Here is a 21,248-nt window from a genome sequence, read left to right as displayed (position 1 = left end):
TTGGGGGCCTGGGGCAGAAGAGACACCAAACGTGACAAACAACGCCTCTGATTTCCTGAAAGGCTTCGTTCGAAAGAGATAGAATTTGAGCACTCTCCACAGATCCAAGGAATGGAGCACTCTTTCCACGTCAGACTGCGGATTAGGGAAGAACACCAGCAAGCATATTTCCTGATTCAGATGAAATGGGGAAACCAACTTGGGCAGGAATTTGGAATGGGTGAGCAGTAGTACTTTATCGTTGTGAAAGACTGTGAAAGACTGTGAATGGTTCACACAACGACAGCGCCTGCAGCTCACTAATCCTACGTGCCGAGGTCAGAGCCACCAGCAGAACCGACTTGAGCGTAATCCACTTGATGTTGGCTGAAGCCATTTGCTCAAAAGGCTTAGGCTGCAAAGCCGCCAGCACCACATTTAGGCCTTGACACCAGCGGAAAAAATATTATTAAGCCCTTCAGGTGTGCTTTCACAACCGGCTTAGCTACAGAGAAAGTCTCATCCTGTGAATTTTTGCAGGCCCTAGAGGTCGCTAGATTAGTATGGTACGTGTCCAGCCCCCCCTCCCGGAGCTGGGAAAATATGCAGAGAAAGATAAGACATCGTCAATGGGGGCACGTGAGAGGGTCCACTCCCTCCATTTATTTTTGTATTGTGAACGAGTGGAAGGTTTCCTGGCGTCCCGGATAATGTCCCAATTGTTTGCTTTGAAAAATGCCAGATGAAGCTTTAGCTGATTATGAGCCAAGCAGAGAGAGCGCCAGCTTGCCTGTGTCTGGGTGCACCACTGTCATGTGCTGCTGAGTGAGGAAGCCCCTGCGGAGGACTGGTAGATGGAGCTGGCCTTTCGACTTGAGCTGTAAGATGTCCGAGAACCAGGCCCTCGACGGCCAGTGAGGGGTAATTAGAATTACGGTTCTGCCCACCGACTTCCAAAACTTGCAGAGGAGGGGAGGAAAGGTATAGCAGTTCCAGCCATTTCAGCCCAGCTGGAATGAGTCCCCCAAGGAACCTTGACCATGTCCTCCTGCAGAGACGCAAACAGGTCAAGATCCAGGAAGACTTATCTCTGAAAGAGAGGTGACAAGTCGTTGATGTGCAATTCTCACTTGTAGGTGTTGTAGCACAGCCAGCTCAACCTGTCTACCTCCATATTGTTGTCCCCCGAGAGATGCACTGCTCAGATCCAAATCCCTTGCAATAGGGCCCCTTTCCTAGTTAGAAATTGCCTGCCTGCAGAGTGACAGTGACCTGGTACCGCCTGTTACACTCACCTGATATCCCCAGGGGCGTCTGGAAAGCTCTGAAGTCTGGAACCCTGGAAAAGTAGTTGTCCATCGTGGAAATAATTAACCTGCAATACAGGAGAGAGGATTTGTAATAACTGTCTTTAGTGGGTGAATCTCCCACCTTCCTCAAACCGATCCCTCTCCCACTGAGTCTTTCTCACCTTATTTTCGAGTATGGTGAGCTATCCGGCCTGCAATTCTTGTGCAGGGGTGCTTAGCAGTTGCTGGCGCTCCGACCGAGTTACTTCACTGGTGCAGTGCGCCTTCCTTCGGGTCCAGGCCTGGTGTGACCCCAAGTCTGCTCTAGATAGGTAGGTTTGATGTTTTATCAGTCTTTGTCTGCTCTTATATGGTGGTTTGCAGAAGTTTCATTAATGTCTTTATTTCCTTCTTTACAGGTATGAAAGCCTTTTGGTGCTGGCGTGTCGCGTGGAGATGCATGCTTTAGGTAAGAGAAAGCACGAAGCGCGGCGTTATTTTATTGTCTATTTAAAGCTAACCTGTGTTCTCTTCTTCTTCTCCTCACAGGCCACTGTGGAGCTACGAGTGGACGAGAGAACGATGAAACCTGGGCCCAGGAATCCATTAAGGTAAGTAATGCATAGAGCGCAGCGCGTTTGTTAAATGTTGAAAGCGAACCTGAATATTTCTCCCTTTCCCTTGCAGGATGCTGCTGTGGTGTTCTGGATGGAAGCGCAACGTAACGCGACGGAATTTAGGTAAGAATAATGAAATTCGATGTGCGTTTTAATATTATTCCCTTTCTTGTTATTTCAGGTCTCGATGTTCGAGCGGAGGCTGCGACAGCGGATTGCAGGAATTCCTTCAGCTAATACTCACAGGTTAGTGATGTTGATGCTTTTCTTCTCTCTTCATTTCCACAGGTTGCGGTCTTCCAGCGAGGGATGGTTGAGATGCTGGATGCTGGATCGTGTACTCACAGGTAAGGTAGAGTAATCTTGTTCTTGCAGGACTGCCGGGAGCTGCTGAAGACCAGGAGCTGAACACAGTGAGCGTCACGCTGCTAGATGCAGAATAATGCAAAGTGTGCTCTACTGTTTGGGTGTGGTTTAAATAGCCCAGGTAAAGTAGTTCCGGGCAAAGAAGTTCCAGGACCAGCCACACCCAAAGCACTAGACTGCATGGCTTAGTTCTTAAGAACTGAGCTATGCAGTGCCCACCATATTGGATTTAAAGTTCCCATGTTTATAATTGAAAGCAAACCTGCTATGTGTCTTTCTTACAGCATATGAGCCTGGCTCCAGGAGCCCTTTTGCAGAAGTTTTAAGACCCTTAGGGCTATTGTGGGTGCTTGCTTGTGGCACAACTTGTGGCCCTTAATAGTGGTCATGACAGCACCCAGGGCCCCTCACAGGGTATTCTTCCTGTCCGGTCCTGGTTTGGTGGGGTGATTATGGTGAAATTGCTTAATCAAATGCGGTGCATGGATATGTTCACTTGGTTCCCATGTTCTGTCTTGAGGCCCGTACCCTTTCCAATCCACTAAATAGTATAATTTGGATCTGGTACGTTTTGAGTCCAGGATGTCTTTAACTTCAAATTCAGGCTCTCCATCGACCAGCAGCACTGGTTTTGGTGGTTTCTTGACTCGGGTCCCGGACTGAACAGGTTTTATAAGTGAACACCGGATGAATTTGCATGCTTGGTGGTAAGGCCAATTTGACGGCCACTGGATTAATCACTGATTTGATGGTTAGGGTCCTAGATACCTTGGACGAAAGGTCCGGGTTCCTTTTATGGGCACATGTTTTGATGCTAACCAGACTTCGTCCCCAACTTGGTAATCGGGAGCTTTCCTTCAATGTTGGTCAGAACATTTCTTTTGTCTTTCTTTGGCTTACTGTAATTGTTCGGTTGCCTTTCTGAAGGCCTGAGTTATACTTGTGTGCAAGGTCTTGACCGCTGGCATTTCCAAGGTCGTGGGGGAATCTAGTTCAGAGGTACGTGGGTGTCTCCCGTATATTGTGTAGAAAGGGGTTTGTCCTGTGCTGGTATGTATGGAGTTGTTGTATGTGTATTCCGCTATCAATAACAAGTCCTTCCAACCCTCTTCCACTTGATGCAGCATGCAACGTAGATATTGTTCTAATGTCTGGTTTGTTCTTTCTGTTTGTCCATCCGTTTGAGGTTGATGGCTAGTAGATAATTGAATGTTGATTTGTGCCATTGTACAACATTTCTTCCAGAAATTAGACACAAATTGACTTCCTTGATCTGAGATCAGGATTGATGGGAAACCATGTCATTTTATAATCTGTTCAAGAAATACCTTAGCCAAACCAGTAGCGTTAGGAAGTTCTTTGAACGGAATGAAATGTGCCATTTTGGAGAACAGGTCTACCACCACTAGGATGGTATCAAATCCTTGACTGGGGGGTAGGATTGTAATAAAATCAAGGGAGACAGTATGCCAGGGAGCTGGTGGAATATCAAGTGGTTGTAGAAGGCCAACTGGTTTCTGCTTTTGAGATTTATTCTGTGCGCATTCCCCACAAGATAGAATGAATTGAGCAATGTCTTTACGCCAGGTTGGCCACCAATAATTTCGCTTAACCTTGGCTAGAGTCTTAGCAATTCCGGGATGGCCCTCAATCAAGGAATCGTGATAATCAGATATGACCAACTCTTGCAGTTCTTTATTTGGTAGATATAGTCGCCCTCTGAAGCAGGGTAATCCATCCAGCACTGTATGATGTTCACATTGGGTGTTCCATTTTTGTAATGCCTCAGGGTTCATTAAGAGTAGAATCTTATCCTGAAGTTCCCTTAGAGTCAATGTGGTAGTAAGTCCCGATAATTTGTCACTTGGAATGATGGCAATAGGGTCCGGGCTAATGTTTGTTTTTTCTTCAACCCCCATCCGAGATAAGGCATCGGCCTTACCATTCCGAACTCCCGGTCGGTATGTGATTACGTAATCATTTTCTGCGAAGAATAAAGCCCATCGCAGTTGTCGTGAAGATTGAGCCTTTGCTGACTTTAGGTATTGAAGGTTCCAATGATCTGTGATTACTGTGATGGTATGTCTGGCACCTAATAGATACTGCCGCCAGGCTTTGAAGGCTGATTTTATTGCTAACAGTTCTTTGTCTGTGATGGCATAGTTAAGTTCTGGTGGTGAGAATGTACGTGACCAAAAGGCCACGGGATGCAATTGGCCTGTTTCTGGATCTCTTTGAGAGAGAACGGCTCCCATAGCCACGCTGGAGGCATCTATTTCTACTACATAGGGGAGGTCTGGGTGAGGATGTCGTAATATCGGCGCAGAGGTGAATCTTCTCTTGAGTTCCTGAAAGGCCTGTTCCGCTTCTTCGGTCCATTGGAATTTCTTGTTGTTTTTTCGTAGTAACAAAGCGATTGGGTGCACTATCTGTAAGAAACCTGGGATGAATTGACGATAAAAATTTGCAAAGCCGAGCATGCTTTGGATTCCTTTGAGCGATGAAGGTGACGGCCAATTAAGGATGGCATCTACTTTGTGCGTATCCATCCTGACTCCTTTTGGCGTGAGGACAAAACCGAGGAACTCAACCTCAGTGACATGGAAGGAACATTTTTTGAGTTTTGCGTACAGTTTATGCTGGCAAAGTTTTGCAAGGACTGAGCAAACATGTTTGATGTGATCTTGTTCAGAGGAAGAGTACACCATGATGTCATCAATATAGACCAGGGCACAGACGTCGATTAATTCTCGGAATACGTCATTCATGAAATACTGAAATGCTGCGGAAGCGTTGCAAAGCCCGAAAGGCATTACCTGATATTCATACAAGCCATACTTGGTGCGAAATGCGGTTTTCCATTCATCCCCTTTTTTCACATGTGCAAGGTGATATGCTCCCCTATGGTCTAATTTGGTGTAGATTTTTGGCATCCTTGACTTGGTCCCGAAATTCCAGCAAAAGAGGCGGAGGAAAGCAGTTTTTTACCGTGATTTCATTAAATGCACGGTTTTCGATACAAGTTCTCAAATCTCCTTCCTTCTTTGGTACAAAGAGTAAGGGGGAGGCTGCCAGTGACTTAGACGGGCGGATAAACCCATTTGCCAGGTATTGGTCCAGGTAGGACTTTAAGTGGAGATTTTCGGTTTCAGTGAGTGCATAAATTCGACCACACAGAATTTGTGCGCCAGATATAAGGTCGATCTGACAGTCGTAGGGTCTATGTGGTGGTAAAGTGTTAGCCTGTTACTTCTGAAAAACATCCAGAAAATCTTGATATTCTCTTGGTAAGATATCCGTTGCTCCCACAACCACAGACGCTATTCCTTGAACAGATATTTTTGGATTTGATTGTGGTATAGTTTTTGGGTAGCAAGTGCTAGCACATTCGTCAGAAAAGGCCAATCTCTTTGCATGTCAATCTATGTAAGGATTGTGAGTTACTAACCATGGCATCCCTAAAATCAACCGGAATTGAGGAGCTTTAATGAGGTCAAAGGCGATAGCTTCTTGATATCCATCCTGACACAGAAGGGTTAATTTTGTTATCCATTGGGTTACTGGACCAGAGGCTATGTCTGTACCATCAACAGTAGTCACCTTTTCAATTGTTGATTTTGTGCATAGGGGAAGCCCCATTTCAACTGCCAGATCTTGGTCTATATAATTTCCAACTGCTCCGCTGTCTATATATGCTTCTATGGCATGCATCCGCAACGGCCGTTGATTATTAATCAAGATTACTGGTAGAGCAAAATGTGAGGTCTGTGACTCATCCTTCTCGCACGCAAACGGACCGCTATGCTTGCCGGGCTTGGTAGTTTTCCGACTCCTTCCCATCATCTTCTTTCTCTGTAGTGCCTACTACCTTCCTTGGAGTTTCACTGGACATTCTTTGAGGAAGTGACCTCATTTATCGCAACACAGGCATAACTGTAGCTGCCTTCTTTTGTCTCTTTCAATCTTGGTTAAAGGGGGTCGCACTCCCCCGATATGCATAGGTTCTGTAGTATTTTCTGGTGAAAGTTGAACACTGCCTTTTGAGCGTACGTACATGGCACAGTTTTCAAATCTATTTCGATCTGTTCTTTGATCCTGCAATCTATGATCCAACTGCACCACAAGATTAATAAACTCTGCACAGTCTTTAGGTGGGTCTACCACTTGAGCAAGGACATCCTTCAGGTCTCCTCGTAGGCCCCGGTGAAACAATGTGGCTCTTTTATCTTCAGGACATCCTGCTTCAACGAAACGTCTAATAAAAGCAGCAATATAAGTCAGCAAATCTTGATTTCCTTGACGGAGGGACAGGAGTTTGTTATCTAAAGCTTGCCCATGCAAGTGTCGAGCAAATAGTTTTTCCATCTCCTGTTGAAAACCCCTGAAGTCCTGCAGTAATGGGTCGTCCTAGCTCACTAAAGGTACCGACAGTCCACAGCAAAGCCACTCAAATGTGATAAAACATTGGCCACCCTTGACTGGTCGTTTGGGAAGGCCCCAGGTCTACAAAGAAAATGAAGACGGCACTGGTTCATGAATGTTGCGTATTTTTTGGGGTCTCCATTAAATCGCTCTGGTGGTGCCAGAGGTACTGCTCCAAGCAGCGTTATCTGTACTGGGTTGGCTGATGATGGTGTTGCAACTGGTGGGGCAAATCCGGGCGATGGAGTCTACCCAGCCTGTGAGTAGCTGTTTGCTTAGCTCATCAGTACAGTCTTTCGTGACTATCAATTCCCTTCTCAAAGCATTGGTTTCTTGCCGGGCTGAATGTACCTTGGCGCGTAATTGTCCCAAAAGCTGAGCTAACTGGTCGGTTTCAGAGGTCTCCATGATGCCCAGGTGGATAAGGTGTAAGGCTTTGCGTTCTGTTACGCTCACCTGATATCCCTGGGGGCTTCCGGAAAGCTCTGAGGTCTGGAACCCTGGATAAGTAGTTGCCCAACGTGGAAATAATGAATCTGCAATACAGGAGGGAGGATTTGTAATAACTGTTTTTAGTGGGTGAATCTCCCACCTCCCTCAAACCTATCCCCCTCCCACCGAGTCTTTCTCACCTTATTTTCGAGTATGGTGAGCTATCCGTCCTGCGTTTCTTGTGCAGGGGCGCTTAGCGGTTGCTGGTCCTCCGACTGAGTTACTTCACTGGTGCAGTGTGCCTTCCATCGGGTCCAGGCCTGCTGGTAGACAGGTAGGTTTGATGTTTTATCAGTCTTTGTCTGCTCTTACATGGTGGTTTGCAGAAAATTCATTAATGTCTTTATTTCCTTCTTTACAGGTGTGAAAGTCATTTGGTGCTGGCGTGCCGGGTAGAGATGCACGCTTTTGGTAAGAGAAAGCACGAAGCGCAGCGTTCTTTTATTGTCTATTTAAAGCTAACCTGTGTTCTCTTCTTCTTCTCCTCACAGGCCACTGTGAAGCTATGAGTGGACGAGAGAACGATGAAACCTGGGCCCAGGAATTCGTTAAGGTAAGTAATGCATAGAGCGCAGCACGTTTGTTAAATGTTGAAAGCGAACCTGAATATTTCTCCCTTTCCCTTGTAGGATGCTGCTGTGGTGTTCTGGATGGAAGCGCAACGTAGCGCGATGGAATTAAGGTAAGATTAATTAAATTCGATGTTCTGAAACCGCGCGCATTTTAATAGTATTCCCTTTCTTGTTATTTCAGGTCTCGATGTTCGAGTGGAGGTTGTGACAGCGGATTGCAGGAATTCCTCCAGCTAGTACTCCCAGGCGAGTGATTTTGATGCTTTTCATCTCTCTTTATTTCCACAGGTTGCGGTCTTCCAGAGAGGGATGGTTGAGATGCTGGACCATGTACTCACAGGTAAGGCAGAGTAATCTTGTTCTTGCAGGACTGCAGGGAGCTGCTGAAGACCAGGAGCTGAACACGGTGAGCGTCACGCTGCTAGATGCAGAATAACGCGAAGCATGCTCTGCTGTTTGGGTGTGGTTTAAATAGCCCAGGTAAAGTAGTTCCAGGCAAAGTAGTTCCAGGCCCAGCCACACCCAAAGCACTAGACTGCATGGCTTGGTTCTTAAGAACTGAGCTATGCGGTGGCCTCCATGTTGGATTTAAAGTTCCCATGTTTATAATTGAAAGCAGACTTGCTATGTGTCCTCCTTAGAGCATATGAGCCTGGCGCCAGAGGCGCTAGGATTGGCTCCAGGAGCCCTTTTGCGGAAGGTTTACAGCCTTTAGGGCTATTGTGGGTGCTTGCTTGTGGCACAACTTGTGGCGCTTAATAGTGGTCATGACACCGCCCTGCTTGTTCATGCAGAACAGTGTGGTTGAATTGTCGGTTCTGACCTTGACCATTTTGCCCCTGAATAATGGCAGAAAGGATTTGAGTGCAAGGCCCACTGCCCTGAGCTCCAGGGAAGCTCGGGAGAGCTGGCCCTCAGCAGCCAGTCGTCCAAATAAGGGTATAGGAGGTGTCACTTCAACCGAAGAAGGCCCACCACCACATTCATCAGTTTGGTAAACACGTGAGGTGCAACATTGAGACCAAACGGGAGCACATTGTATTGGAAATGATGTGACATTATCGTGAACCACAGGAACTTCCGGTGCGGTGGGAAGAAGGGTGCATGTAGGTATGAATCTTTTAGGTCTAAGGAACACATCCAGAGACTCTGCTATGTGAGCCGGTGTAATCATCTTGAAGCGTTCGAGAGGGAGCGAAAGGTTGAGGAAAGAAAGGTCCAGGACTACCCTGAGCACCGCCTGGTTGTTCTTGGGCATTGCAGAAATTCTGGAATAATATCCAGAGCCCCTGTCCAGAAGAGGTGCCAGCTCCACCGCCAGCATCTTCTACAGATGTAAAATCTCCCTCAACAGAGCAGGAGACACAATCTGCAGCAATGGAGGGGAAGAGGAAAGGGGAAGGCTGATCCCCGTCGTCACCACCAACAGAATCCAAGGATTTGAGAAATAATGCCTTGAATTGCTCCCGAAAAGAGCCAGCCAGCCCTCCACAGGAGAACTGTGACCCCTGACCTGAACCTCATTGTTTCTTATTGCCAGAGGCAGGCATGGTGAAGGGAGAACAAAAGAAACCCTGTGTGGTCCACCGTTGCTTCCTTCTGTGCTTGCTCCGAGAACTGTCCGGTTGGCAAGCCCTCCGATCACGAAACCCTTTCAACCCGCCAAAAGATTGTGGTTTGCAGTCCGATCTACTGTGAGCTTGGAGGAAAAGGCTTGAGTCATGGCATTGTAAAAACTGCCAGAGACTTTGTCATCAGTGTGGATGTTTTCTTTTTTGTCAATTCGCCATCTGTGGAGGAGTGGAACAAGTCAGAGCCCTCGAAAGGGAGGTCAAGGATTCACTACTGTACATCGGCTGAAAACCTGGTCGTTTGCATCCATGCGGTACTTCTAATTTCTACACCAGGACCAAGACCCCTGCTGGCTGTATCGATCTGGGAGACTATGGAATACAGGAGATCCTGCTCTACCGTGCGCACCTACACCAAGCAGCCTGTTTTAAACGCAGCCCCTATTTCCCTCCACAACCTTTGATTTGCCACGGCTAGGATGGTGTCGGCATAAGACTGCCGGAGGTGTAGACCCGCACTGAGGTAGTTCCTCTTCCCAAAGGACTCGGGGACCTTGTCCTCTCCGGACAAGCAACTGGAAGTAGACCCAGTATAACTTGAGGGTTTTGAGTAAATGGAAGCAGCAGCCACGATGGAGGAGTGAGGCTGTGGGTGAGTCAACAGCTCTCCAAGAACCAAAAGTGGCCATCGAGCTTCTTGTTCAACTGAGCATTGGCCCTTGGTTTCTCACAGATCTACTTTGCGAGAGTAGAAGAGGCCCTGAAGATGGTCATGAAAGGCCTTGACCGAGGCCGAAGCCTCATCATCCAGTGTATTGTCGTCCCATTGTCCTGCTAAGGAGGAGGGGAGCCTGGAGTACCGCCAGAGTTAACCCCCCGATGGTCAGATCCCTGAAGAGGCTGAGCCGGCACTGAGGGGAGCCTACAGCAAGGGAGCAGGCGAGGGGGGTTGAGGAGGTGGCAGAGCGGCCACTGGGAGTGGTGGTGGAGTTGCCAGCAGCTGAGGGACCAGAGCTCCAGCGGGGGGCGGCCTGTGAGAGAACCTCTGAGGGAGCAGATCTTTAATGAGCTCTTTCAGAAACCCTGCCTCCTGCTGCAACCACATAAGAAGTAGGGAGTGCTCAAAGAACCTATCCTCGCACATCACAGGGTCATAGCGTGAAGAAGAGGAGGGCGCCAACGGCCCTCTGACACGCAGGGCCTTCTGTCCCGTTGAGCACGCCTAGAGACTTGCGCCGGGTACCCAAAAGGCTGGCTGGTATACACATACCCTTGTGGAGACCAGTTCCTTGAAGTTTGCGGGCCGGAGTTGAGCCCCGAAAATTGGGGACTGGAGTAACCCTGAGCTGCCCGCTCCAAAGGAGAGGGAGTCGCTGGAGGCTTGATGTCTGTGTCTAAAACGGCAGCTGGATGTGCAGGCTCCACCGCGTGTTTGTCCACCATTTTGTGTATTTGAGCCATGCCCTGGGTAGTAAGGTACGAAGGTCCTGGGTCCCGTGAGGGGTCTGACCTCGCAAAGGCCTGCTTACGACCCGACCCTGAGGAGTAGCTCGGAGAGGGCTCTGGTAGGCCATAGGCCATCAGTCGATTGACTGGCAGTTGACTTGTCCCTCATAGAACCGACCTCGGAAGAAGCTCAAGGAGGCCCTTTGACCTCAGCTGTACAGCTGGTAGTCGCAGCGCGGAACTGCACCTTAGGCTAACGCCTGGAACCAAATCCTGAATGCCAATCACAGACCCTTGTGCGGGAAATGAGCTTGAATGCCCCTCAGGGGCTGGGCGGGGAGAGCCCCTGGGCCCCTCGGCCTGGGGGCAGGTAGCCTAGATGGCCTAGGACCTACCACCGGTCCCAGGGCCTGGGTGACCCCTACCAACCGACAACACCAGGAATCAGTCTCCAGGCTGGGGTGCCTTGGAGAACAGCTGACTTACCTTCTTGTGGCTGGAAGACATTGGCAAAAGTCCGTTAGCTGGTTTGGAAGTGAAGTATGGAAGATCTCCCTCCAGCGAGATAGCCTAATCTTGAAGAACGGTGGTGCAAGAGAGCTGCATGCCACGCACGCGTCTCAACAGTGATCGAGCACCACTGACTCTTTCTAGAGTGCATTGGGGTCTGATGCCGGATAGGAACGGTTGCGATGCGCACCTCACGAATCCTCCTGCGACTGACATGCGCAGGGGGAGGAGGCAAGGCATATAATGGAAGGGAGGTGACATTTTTAAACAACAAAAAAGGAGAAGCATGCATAGCACTAAAAAATAATGCCCGCCCAAGCTGTCAGGTCTGTTCCCATCCATGCAGAAAAAGGGGCTGAAGTGTGGTGCCGGACGACAGGGCTATGGGGAATTTCCACGCCCAGAGACGCTCCCCCACACGCTATTCTAAATTTAATGGGGAAGCTTACTTTTTTCACTGCCAAAGTTTCTGGTACCGTCCCCATGCCTAAGGACGCCCACAAGGATGGACGAAAAGGGGACGGGATTTATGAGTATATGCATCCTCTAAATCCAGCAATGCCAGAAAGTCTTCCTGTTGCAACTGAGAGAAGACCTGCTGCAGTATCACCATACGGAAGGTTTGTGATTTGAGGAACTTGTTGAGCACTCTCAGATCTAAGATGGATCTCTAAAAATCCTGACTTTTTGTTCAGTGACTTTTTCCTTACCAGAAAATGATGCGAGTAGACTCTGGATGCCAGCTGTGAAGTCAAGACATTTTCCACTGCTCCCTTGAATAGTAATGCTTGCCCCTCCTGATGCAGCAGATGATGAAGATTTTCCGGTTTGCACACCGGCAGAATGTCTGGATGTGTTTTGACAAATTCCAGTGAATGTCCTTGCCGGAGCAGAGAGAGCACCCATTCGTCAGATGTGATTTTTTCCAATTCATTAACAAACTGTGATGGTCTTCCTCCCACTGTGGTGCTGATTTGGAAGGAAGGGATCCTGGAGGAGTCAGGGCTGCATGGCCGAGAGGCCGCTGGATTGGGGGGAGCCATGGCGATGCTGAGTGCATCTATAAGATTGGGATCTTGTCTTTTGCTGATCCATTGACGGGTACACAGGTGTCTTGTATGAGGAGGCTTGGTAAGAGGATTGATATGAGGGGCGATAGTTCTGTGACGTCCTGCCGAACGGGGATTTGCCCATCCGAAAGAACAGGCGCCATTGTTGTAATGTGCCTAGGAAGCAGGCGACCTCTGTGCTTTCTTGATGGAGAGTAGAGTCTCATCAACCTTTTTATCAAAAAGGCCTGCTCCATCAAAGAGCATGTCCACAACTTTAGACTGCACCTCCGGCCCAAAGTTGGTTGCTTTGAGCCAGCACTGCCATCCTAACACACCTCTGTTTCCGAGTCGATGGAATCCCATGGCGGCAATGTCAACAGACACATTAATGGGGTGATCTGGCGCTGCTTCTTCTTCATGGAAAATGTCTATAGCCTCCTGATGTTTGTCCTCCGGAAGGGACTCCAGCTGGGGGCCCAGCATATACCATAGCTCTGGATCGTATCTGGCAAGAATGGCCATGGCATTAACCACCTTGATTTTGGTGACGGTTGTTTTTTTTACTCGTTTGCCAAACGCATCCAAGCACTTACCCTCCCTGTCTGGAGGGACAGAGCAGTAGTAGGACTGGTTAGCTGACCTCTTCGGGCCGCTGCATCGACCACTGAAACAGGTGTGGGGTGCGTGCAAAGGCAGTCAAGAGCAGAGTCTAGGAACCTGTACTTCTTGTCAAATCTGTCCTTCTTTGCAGGTGCAGTGGCGGGATGGGTCATGGTGACCAGGCCCTCATCCCAAATATCTTCACGGAGTGGGATAGACATGATGGCTTTCCTCTGCTGTTCTCTGCATTGGTACAGCAGAGGGCCTCATTACATGTTTGGTGGTGTCTGGTGGTACCACCATACTGAATTACTGTTACCGCCACTGTCCGGCCCGTTTACAAGTGGCAGTGTAAGTCCCCATTTTCTTTTAGTCCATCGCACTCAATGAGGCTTTTTTGTTGAAATTACCACAGCAGTAATTCCGCTGCGGTAATTCTGTCGATTTCTAGTCGATTTTTCAGTAGAGAGTTGGAGGATTTGCCTCCAGCATGATGCTGGAGGTAAATTCTCCACTCCAGAGCCATATTCGTAATATGGCAGGGCGGAAACATTGGCAGTAATTCTGTTACGGCCAATGTATTCCCAATCTGCCATACTTGTAATGAGGCCCACAGTTTTCTGCTCCTCTGGTGCAAGACTAAACATTTCTGCTGCCCTGCCTATGAGCGTGTGAAATGAACCAACTTCATCTGGAGGAGAATCCCTGATCAGAGTGTGGCCGGGAACGCCATCAGCAAGGATGAAATCATCTTTCTCAAAGTTTAAATGGGACCTGAAAACACAGATGTTCTGCTGATTTCTCAGCTAGAACAGGTTTCAGGTATCTCTCGGAATTTAGCCGCAATACACTAGGTTGTCCGAGCCGTTTTAGGAATCTTATGCCCTAAGCCCTATGTGTTTATGTGATGTTCTTGGTTTGTCTTTGTCAGCGCTATTATGCCTCTGTGCCTGTGACATGTGCTTTACAAATAAATATAAATAAATAAATAAATCAAATTCATCAGTGCTTGTTGTGTGAATGGACGTAACATCGTCCTGTGGGTTAAGGTCGGACTAAGTGTCACTGTCCATCATCTGTAGTGGCCATGTAAGTCGCCTCTCCTCCCTAGGTGGGCGAGATGGGACAGGAGGTAAAGGATGCACTGGTGCTGGTGGAGGCAACAAAGCCGGCAATCGTTGCTATAGCGTGGACACCAAATGTCAAGGATGTCCATGGATAGATCCGTAGTAGGAGTCAGTGTTGGTGCTGGTGGGGGCACCCAGCATGGGCCTGTTCTCCCTTGCAGACGTGGTGGCACAGGCCTGTCCTGTGCCTGTTTTGGTGCCTTAGGCTTGTCCTTTGCTCTAGGCTGATCCTGTTACTTTTTCGATGATACAGGCTTGTTTCGTGTCTGCTTATGAGTAGGAGGAGAGGGTGGGGGGGGCTGGAAGGTGACATAACACTCTCCTCTTCTTGCTCCTCTGAGGAGATTGGTACTGGCACACTCGCGGCACTGGTACTGCGATTACCCTTGCAGCCGGTGGTGGAATGTCTATGGACGGCTTTGACGCAAAGATGGGCCTCAAAATGGATGGTGTTGTTGTCGTCGACTGTTGTTTGGTCTTTGAAGTCAACTGGGTCGTTGACAGTGGAGTGGTTTGTGACATTGACAAGGTCTTTGTTGTGGACGATGTTGATGTCTTCATCGTGGACAGTGTTAAAGTCGACGATGATGCAGATCTGGTCGTGGACTGTGACGATAACGCTTTCGCTGGTGTTGACGGTGGCAGAAATGTTGGCACTGAAACTGAAGAAGGCGAAGAAGACGGTGGGTGATTTGTCTGGCCTATACTCTTCTCTCTTGGCATGGTTGGTGCACTGACCCTGGGTGCCGTGGATGGCAAGGGAAACTTCTCAGGTGACTTTGAAGGAGTACAAGGCCTGTCCCTGGACAGCTCATTGAGCGCTCTCTTTCTGCCACTGGAAGGCTCATCATGCAACCTTTACCTCTTACTAGAGGTGGTTTGCTGGGTCCGCTGACCCTGCCTAAATGAGGTGTGACTCCATACTGAAGAAAAGTCAGAAGAACCCGGCATCCTCACGCCACACGGCAAACCTTCGGTGACAATACCGGAGTGTTTTATTCTAATAGGATTGACAAATGTCACAATCCTGTATTATATGGTGTGGGTGGAGGCAGTACAGGCAATCTTCACGCAAATCCTCTATGAAGACATTTTTCAACCCACAATGGGCGCAGGCGCTGAAGAGGCTCTTTTTCTTGCTCTCCACCATGAGAATGCCCAAACGATTGAATGGCGCCAGGGGAACGGGAATCTGTAGGCGGCGAGGGTCTACTTGGCGACAAATATTGTCCCGCTGTTGAGGATGTCAACGTGTTGTTCAAAGATGTTTTTAACTTGGAAAACAAGTACATATATATGGTTTTCTATAAGTAGTGAATATAGAGAGATTTTGAGGACACCCAACATGAACGTGCAGTAAGAAATCTGAAGCTGGCCGACAGGGGTGGAGCAAAGGGGGCTGTGGGCAGTATGACACAAAAGTGACTCTACTAAAACATGAAAGTGACAGAAGTTTTCAGTTTATGTTTAAACTGCTCTATGTTGCTGAGGATTCTCAGCCTGACGACAGGGAATATTCACAGCATGTGAATCTATGAAAGTTCCAATGCTGGAGAATGAACTGAGGAAAGAAACCCAAGAATGCATTTTAAATTGGTTAGTAAGCAGACTGGAACACAATTGTGAAAATTACATTTAAGGACAACATGATATTCTAGTAGGAAGAAATAGTGTCAAGAAGTGTTTGTTAATGTATAGAAAGTGATGTTACCGTTGACTGTCAAAACTGCAGTGGTCTGCTGGTCTCCACAAGTGCAGGTATAATCTCCAGCATCCTCAACATCTAGATTGTTAATTACTAGCTCGGCTGTCAGCCCATCTTGCCTCACTGAGTGCTTTCCGTTTTGCTCCAGTAGCCTGTGGCCCTTCTTCCACTGCACATTGGCCACCTTGGTCAACTCACATCGCAGTGTGGCCATGTTTCCTTCTTTAACTTCCTGGTTCTTCAGTTCTTCTTTGAAACGTGCAGGGAGAGCTGGAGAATAAAACAACTGGGTAAGGTCTGGATAAATCTGTGCAATGTCTTTCCATCACTATCACCCACATTCATCGGTGAGCACACTATGGAAATTAATTAGGTGTGAAGCTTAAAAGAGATTGCAAGATGAACATGTCAGTTAGAAGGACAAACAGGATGGAGAACATCCTCGAATATTAAAGTTAACGTGAACTGGAAATGTTATTGCTATATTAGAGAAATCATAATGCTTACAGTAGGAATGAAAGTGGATGGACTTCCAAAGATCAAGATGGATATAGGCGAGGTGAGCTTAAGAAAAGGACATTTTAAGCATACCACATGGTTTAACAGAAGACAGGCAAACTATGTTTGTGTTGCGCAGATAGCAGAAAACTGTGCACTTCTTCTGGGTTGACATGTTACCATTCACTATCAAGTTGGCCCGAGTCTGCTGTTCTCCACAATCACATGTGTAATCTCCAGCATCTTCCACATCAGCCTTCCCAATCAGCAGCTCTGTGACAAGGCCCTCCTGCCTCATTGCATATTTGTCATCTGGCTCCAGAGGCCAAACACCTTTCTTCCATTTGACCGGGGCGGCCTTGGTCAGCTCACACCGCAGGCTGACCTTTTCACCTTCTGTCACCTCCACATTCCTAAGCTCCTCTCTGAAACGTACTGGCAGGGCTGAGGAAGTCAACACCAAGAGTTCAGCAAAAAAAGCAAAATGTTGCATAAAGTATTTTCCTTTTTGTCTGATATGCATACTCAATGCTCCTCCAGAAAGTGAAAAATAAAGTGAGTAGAAAATAAAGAGTGTGGTCAGTGAAATGAAGAGCTTATAAAATTAGTTAAGGAAGACATCTACATTGGAAGACTATTTTGGAAAGCACTGTCTTTGTGATGGGATTGAGAACACATTTTTTAGTTTAAAGGAAATAATGTGAAATTGTGAAAGAAAAGATGAATTAACTGAAGCCTAAACATCTCTACAGCACGTGGAATTTGAGTTCCTAATTGTTATTGTTAGAAGAAGATGCATTCAATTCTGGGCTCTTATGATACCAATGATTGCCAATGTGGCTGTGGTTTACTGCTCCCCACATAGGCAGTGATATTCTCAAGCGTCATTCACACCTGATTACAGATGGAAAGCTCAGTGTTGGGCCCTTTCTGCCTCACTGTGTACTTGTCACTTGGTATGAGAGCTCCCTCTCCCTTCCGCCACTCTACTTGAGCCACTTTGGTAAACTCACAGTGAAGAGTGGCCATTTTACCCTGTGTGAATTTAACACTCCTTAGCTTCTCCTTGAAACGGGCAGGTCGTGTTGAAGATGAATATAAATTTAGAAGAAAGCAGGTCATGATTCGGACACCTGCAAATTCACAGTAAGCTATCTTTTGTTATTAGAGCAGCAAGATAAAAAGACAGACTAGAGGTCATCAATCGTAAAATTCTTTTGCTTATCCAAGTAGAATCAATTAACTTAGGTTGATCCAAAGGGCAGCCAACAAAAATACATTTTAATCCAATCTACATAATGACATCTTGTCCCAAACCCTATTTTAAAAAAACACTAACAAAGGACTATGCTATTTTTCAATGGTTAAAATGAAAGATAGAAACACTTTCCAGTAGTGGCAACCAGATTAATATGGAGAGTAAAAGGGATCAGAACAGGGGTTAGGGAAGCAGCAACCTAGTTGAAGAATAGCATTTGTAGTAATGGTTTGGGACCAATAGAGATGGAGACAGTGACATTTTGGGTAGAAGAATTTCACATAATCTTTTCACTGGGATTAGAGGAGATGCAAAGGTTGTATGTATTAAATAATGGATCCATATTTTACCATTCACAGTCAAGATGGCTGACGTTGCCTTCTCGCCACAAACACAAATGTAGTCTCCGGCATCCTTCTCATCCAGATTGCAGATTGCCAACTCTGCAATGGGGCCCTCCTGCCTCATTTTGTATTTCTCACTCGGCTGGAGGGTTTGGTGTCCCTTCCGCCATTCCACTGAATCTGCAGGTTTGGAGAGCTCACAGTGTAGAGTGGCAGTTTCACCTTCAGTGAAGCCCACATTCCTGAGCTGCTCCTTGAAGAATGCAGGCAAAGCTAAGGGATATATAAAAACAGAGAATATCTTCCATGTCAGATTATTGGCGATGGTTAAGGGTAATTGCTGCTACTGGTTGAGGAAGACCTCATTGAAAATGTAGTTCTGTCACAGTTCATACCAGTGAATGGCTTAAGTTCAAATAAGAACTTAGAAAGGGAGGGAGGAGTGGGAACCAAAAATATTATGGGTATTTTGAGCAGTTTGAATAGTTCAGAAATTAAAAATACTACATGTTAATGACATATATTTTACCATTAACTGTCAAGGTGGCAGTAGTGAATTGCTCTCCGCACACACAGATATATTCTCCGGTATCCTTCACTTCAAGCTGAGAGACTTCCAACTGAATAACTAAAGCTTCTTGCTTCATTTTGTACTTGTCCGATGGCTTCAGGACCTGGCTTCCTTTTTTCCACTCCACAGGGGCGGATTTATCCAGCTGGCAACGCATTGTGATTCGTTCGCCTTCCGTGGCATTCACATTTGTCAACTCCTTCTGAAAACATGCAGGAAGGGCTGAGGAGTGTGGGAGGAAGAGAAGAAGCATCATAATCTCGGAATTGGGGACAGTGCTCATATGAGGAATGTGTACAAGACTTTCAGTGGCCCATACTGAACAAATTGCCTCTATACCAACAAAGAACTTAGAGCATGCCCCTTCTGGAAATCCATAGATGCTTGACTCCATGTTTCCTGTGCTTTAACAGACATGGCCGTCTACCTGGGCATCTGGGATAGACCATTAAATGCTACACCCTTAAGATTGGTGGACCTGTTCAGCACAAAGTACTATATGCAAGATGCATAAAGACTTCAATTGATTGCATGCTACGGACTGAAATGTGATATGCTCTTCTGGACCTGCACTCCATACTGGTGCATTATAATTTCTAAGGACCATTATAATTGCATCCTTTGTGCTACTTTAATAGAATCCGTTTTGAAATGCGAAAGAAATGACTAATTTGAATAGTAGTTATAAAGGAAGAATGTAATGCAGAGAATGACATCATAGAATTGAATCTACCTTTGACAATTCAAGTAGATATGCAAAAGAAAGTTGGGACGGTGTTTGTAATGTCAGGCACAAACATTTCAGATTATAGTGGACTCACAGAACTATGGAATAGAAAAAGTGATGTGCATCCAGAATGGGATGAGGCCGAATGGATTATATGAGGCGTCAGTATGAGTGAAAACATTAGTCTTTCTGGTTACATTTCATTACCGTTGACTGTCAGAGTGGATGTTGTCTGCTGGTCGCCACATACACATGAATACTCTCCAGAATCCTTTACATCTAGGTTGCAGATGATAAGCTCAGCAACAAGGCCCTCCTGCCTCATCCTAAAAGTATTGCTTGGATTTAGAACTTGGTCTCCCTTCTTCCAGCGTACTGGAGCCTCCTTGGTCAGCTGGCAGTGCAGAGTGGCCATTTCTCCTTCTGTGGCCTCAACCTTCTTAAGCTCTTCGTTAAATCTGGGTGGAAGGGCTGTGAATCCACACACACTCAATTAAACAGGAACACCTCCATTGTATTGCCATGCCCCATTTGGTGGGACCATAATGTACAGTTAGTTTTTAATCTTGTCATGCAGAAATAACAATGAGTCAATGAGAGCCAATAGTGAAGTTCTTTCTGTGTACAGAGAGAGACAGAGACAGACAGACAGAGAGAGAATGAGAGAGAGACAGAGAGAGAGGGGGAATGAGAAGGTGAAAGAGAGACATAGAGAGTGAGTGAGAAAGAGAGAGAGAGGGAGAGGGAGAGAGAGAGAGAGAGAGAGAGAGAGAGAGAGAGAGAGAGAGAGACTCACACACAAAAGGAAGATAATCACATCACGTATTATGAATGCAATGTGAATTTCAAGCATTTCAATGATCGGTTGTTGTAGCTTAAGTCTATTTGTTGCCCAAAAGTCAATGCAAATATTCAGTGGAAGGCAGAATAAGATATAATATACAAACAACTAGATGCATGTGCAGGGACTTGTACGATCATGGAAAGTATACTCATGGACTTTTGCTGCTTTGTTTAAGGGGAAAAAGCCTCTTTTGCTGAATTTGTAAATCCTATGTCAACCAGGTGACTGAAAAAAAAAATAGAATCTGCATGGAGTAGGCACTATAGAAACCGATAAGCACATGTTATAACACCTTTGTGGACAAAATCAGTTGGAAGATATGAGTTTTAAAACTAACAATATATGAGTTTTAAAACTAACTAGTTTTGCAAAACGCTTTTTACAGAGATTTGGGTGGCCATTCGAAAGGAGTGCACCTTGACCAAATAAGCTGTGGCCCTCCCACCTCAACTTTTTATCCTGAGCTTGGGAGTAGGAAGTTGACCTTTACTGGCTGGTTTGGGTGATCATATGCAACCATGAGGGTGAAAACACCCTAAAAATCATATAAATGTGATCCAGGCTATAGGTGTGACCATGATTGGGAATGTCATTGTACACTGGACTGCCCTCATATATCTTGTACGCACTGAATATAAAGCAATCCAGGTGAATGCATTTGCTATCTACCATATAATCGAAAATCATAAGTGCTGATTGTGTATAATGTTTTTATGTACCGTTTCTTGTAATGCTTTAAATTGGGGTCATCATATGTCCTACAGACATGAGTCTGGTGTCATTCCGTTCCACATTTAGCCCACTTTAATGGTATACTCTCCAAATCTGCAATTCCTAAGGCGTTTGAAGTTTATTCACTGATGAAGTTGTGTACACGTGACGATTTCGTGTAACTTTTTTTGGAACGCTTTTAATTGGGATTACTGTATATCGTATAGACATGGGTCTGGTGTCATTCCGTTCCACATTTCGGCAACTTTAATGGTATATGGTCCAAACTGCAATTGCAAAGGCGTTTGAAGTCCATTCACTGGAGTTCATGCACTGATGAAGTTGTGTACAAGTGACGATTTTGTGTAACGTTTAATAGGAGTCTGGTGTCATTCCGTTCCACATGCATCCAACTTTGATGGTATACTGAACAACTTTTGAATTCCACAAAGGCTGGGGTAGTGAGAGGGAGGGTGTGAACAAAACAAGGCATTGGTGGGGTATCCCTACAAGCGACCAAGCTGCCAAGATCAAAGTGCAGCAGTCG

General features: G+C 46.5%; 1 protein-coding gene across 12 annotated transcripts in view; it reads right to left on the bottom strand.

Annotated features, from left to right (window-relative positions):
- Positions 1-21,248, bottom strand: part of OBSCN (obscurin, cytoskeletal calmodulin and titin-interacting RhoGEF) — a 3,169,051-nt gene that overhangs the window by 1,795,832 nt on the left and 1,351,971 nt on the right. For 9 of the 12 annotated variants that reach the window (XM_069647058.1, XM_069647065.1, XM_069647061.1 and 6 more), the window contains 5 exons: positions 19,354-19,617; positions 18,378-18,641; positions 17,855-18,121; positions 16,427-16,690; positions 15,755-16,018 (listed from right to left, as the gene is read on the bottom strand). The exons of 1 other annotated variant lie outside the window; for it this stretch is intronic. In XM_069647058.1, the coding sequence (XP_069503159.1) occupies positions 15,755-16,018; positions 16,427-16,690; positions 17,855-18,121; positions 18,378-18,641; positions 19,354-19,617 (1,323 nt within the window). The remainder of the gene's footprint in view (positions 1-15,754; positions 16,019-16,426; positions 16,691-17,854; positions 18,122-18,377; positions 18,642-19,353; positions 19,618-21,248) is intronic. 2 more of the 12 variants (XM_069647060.1, XM_069647067.1) reach the window with 2 other exon arrangements.

This window comes from Ambystoma mexicanum, chromosome 2q (assembly GCF_040938575.1).
Source record: "Ambystoma mexicanum isolate Mex_15411 chromosome 2q, UKY_AmexF1_1, whole genome shotgun sequence".
NCBI classification, from domain to species: domain Eukaryota; kingdom Metazoa; phylum Chordata; class Amphibia; order Caudata; family Ambystomatidae; genus Ambystoma; species Ambystoma mexicanum.
The sequence above is the reverse complement of the archived record's forward strand: the minus strand, read 5'-3'. Positions and strand labels throughout refer to the sequence as shown.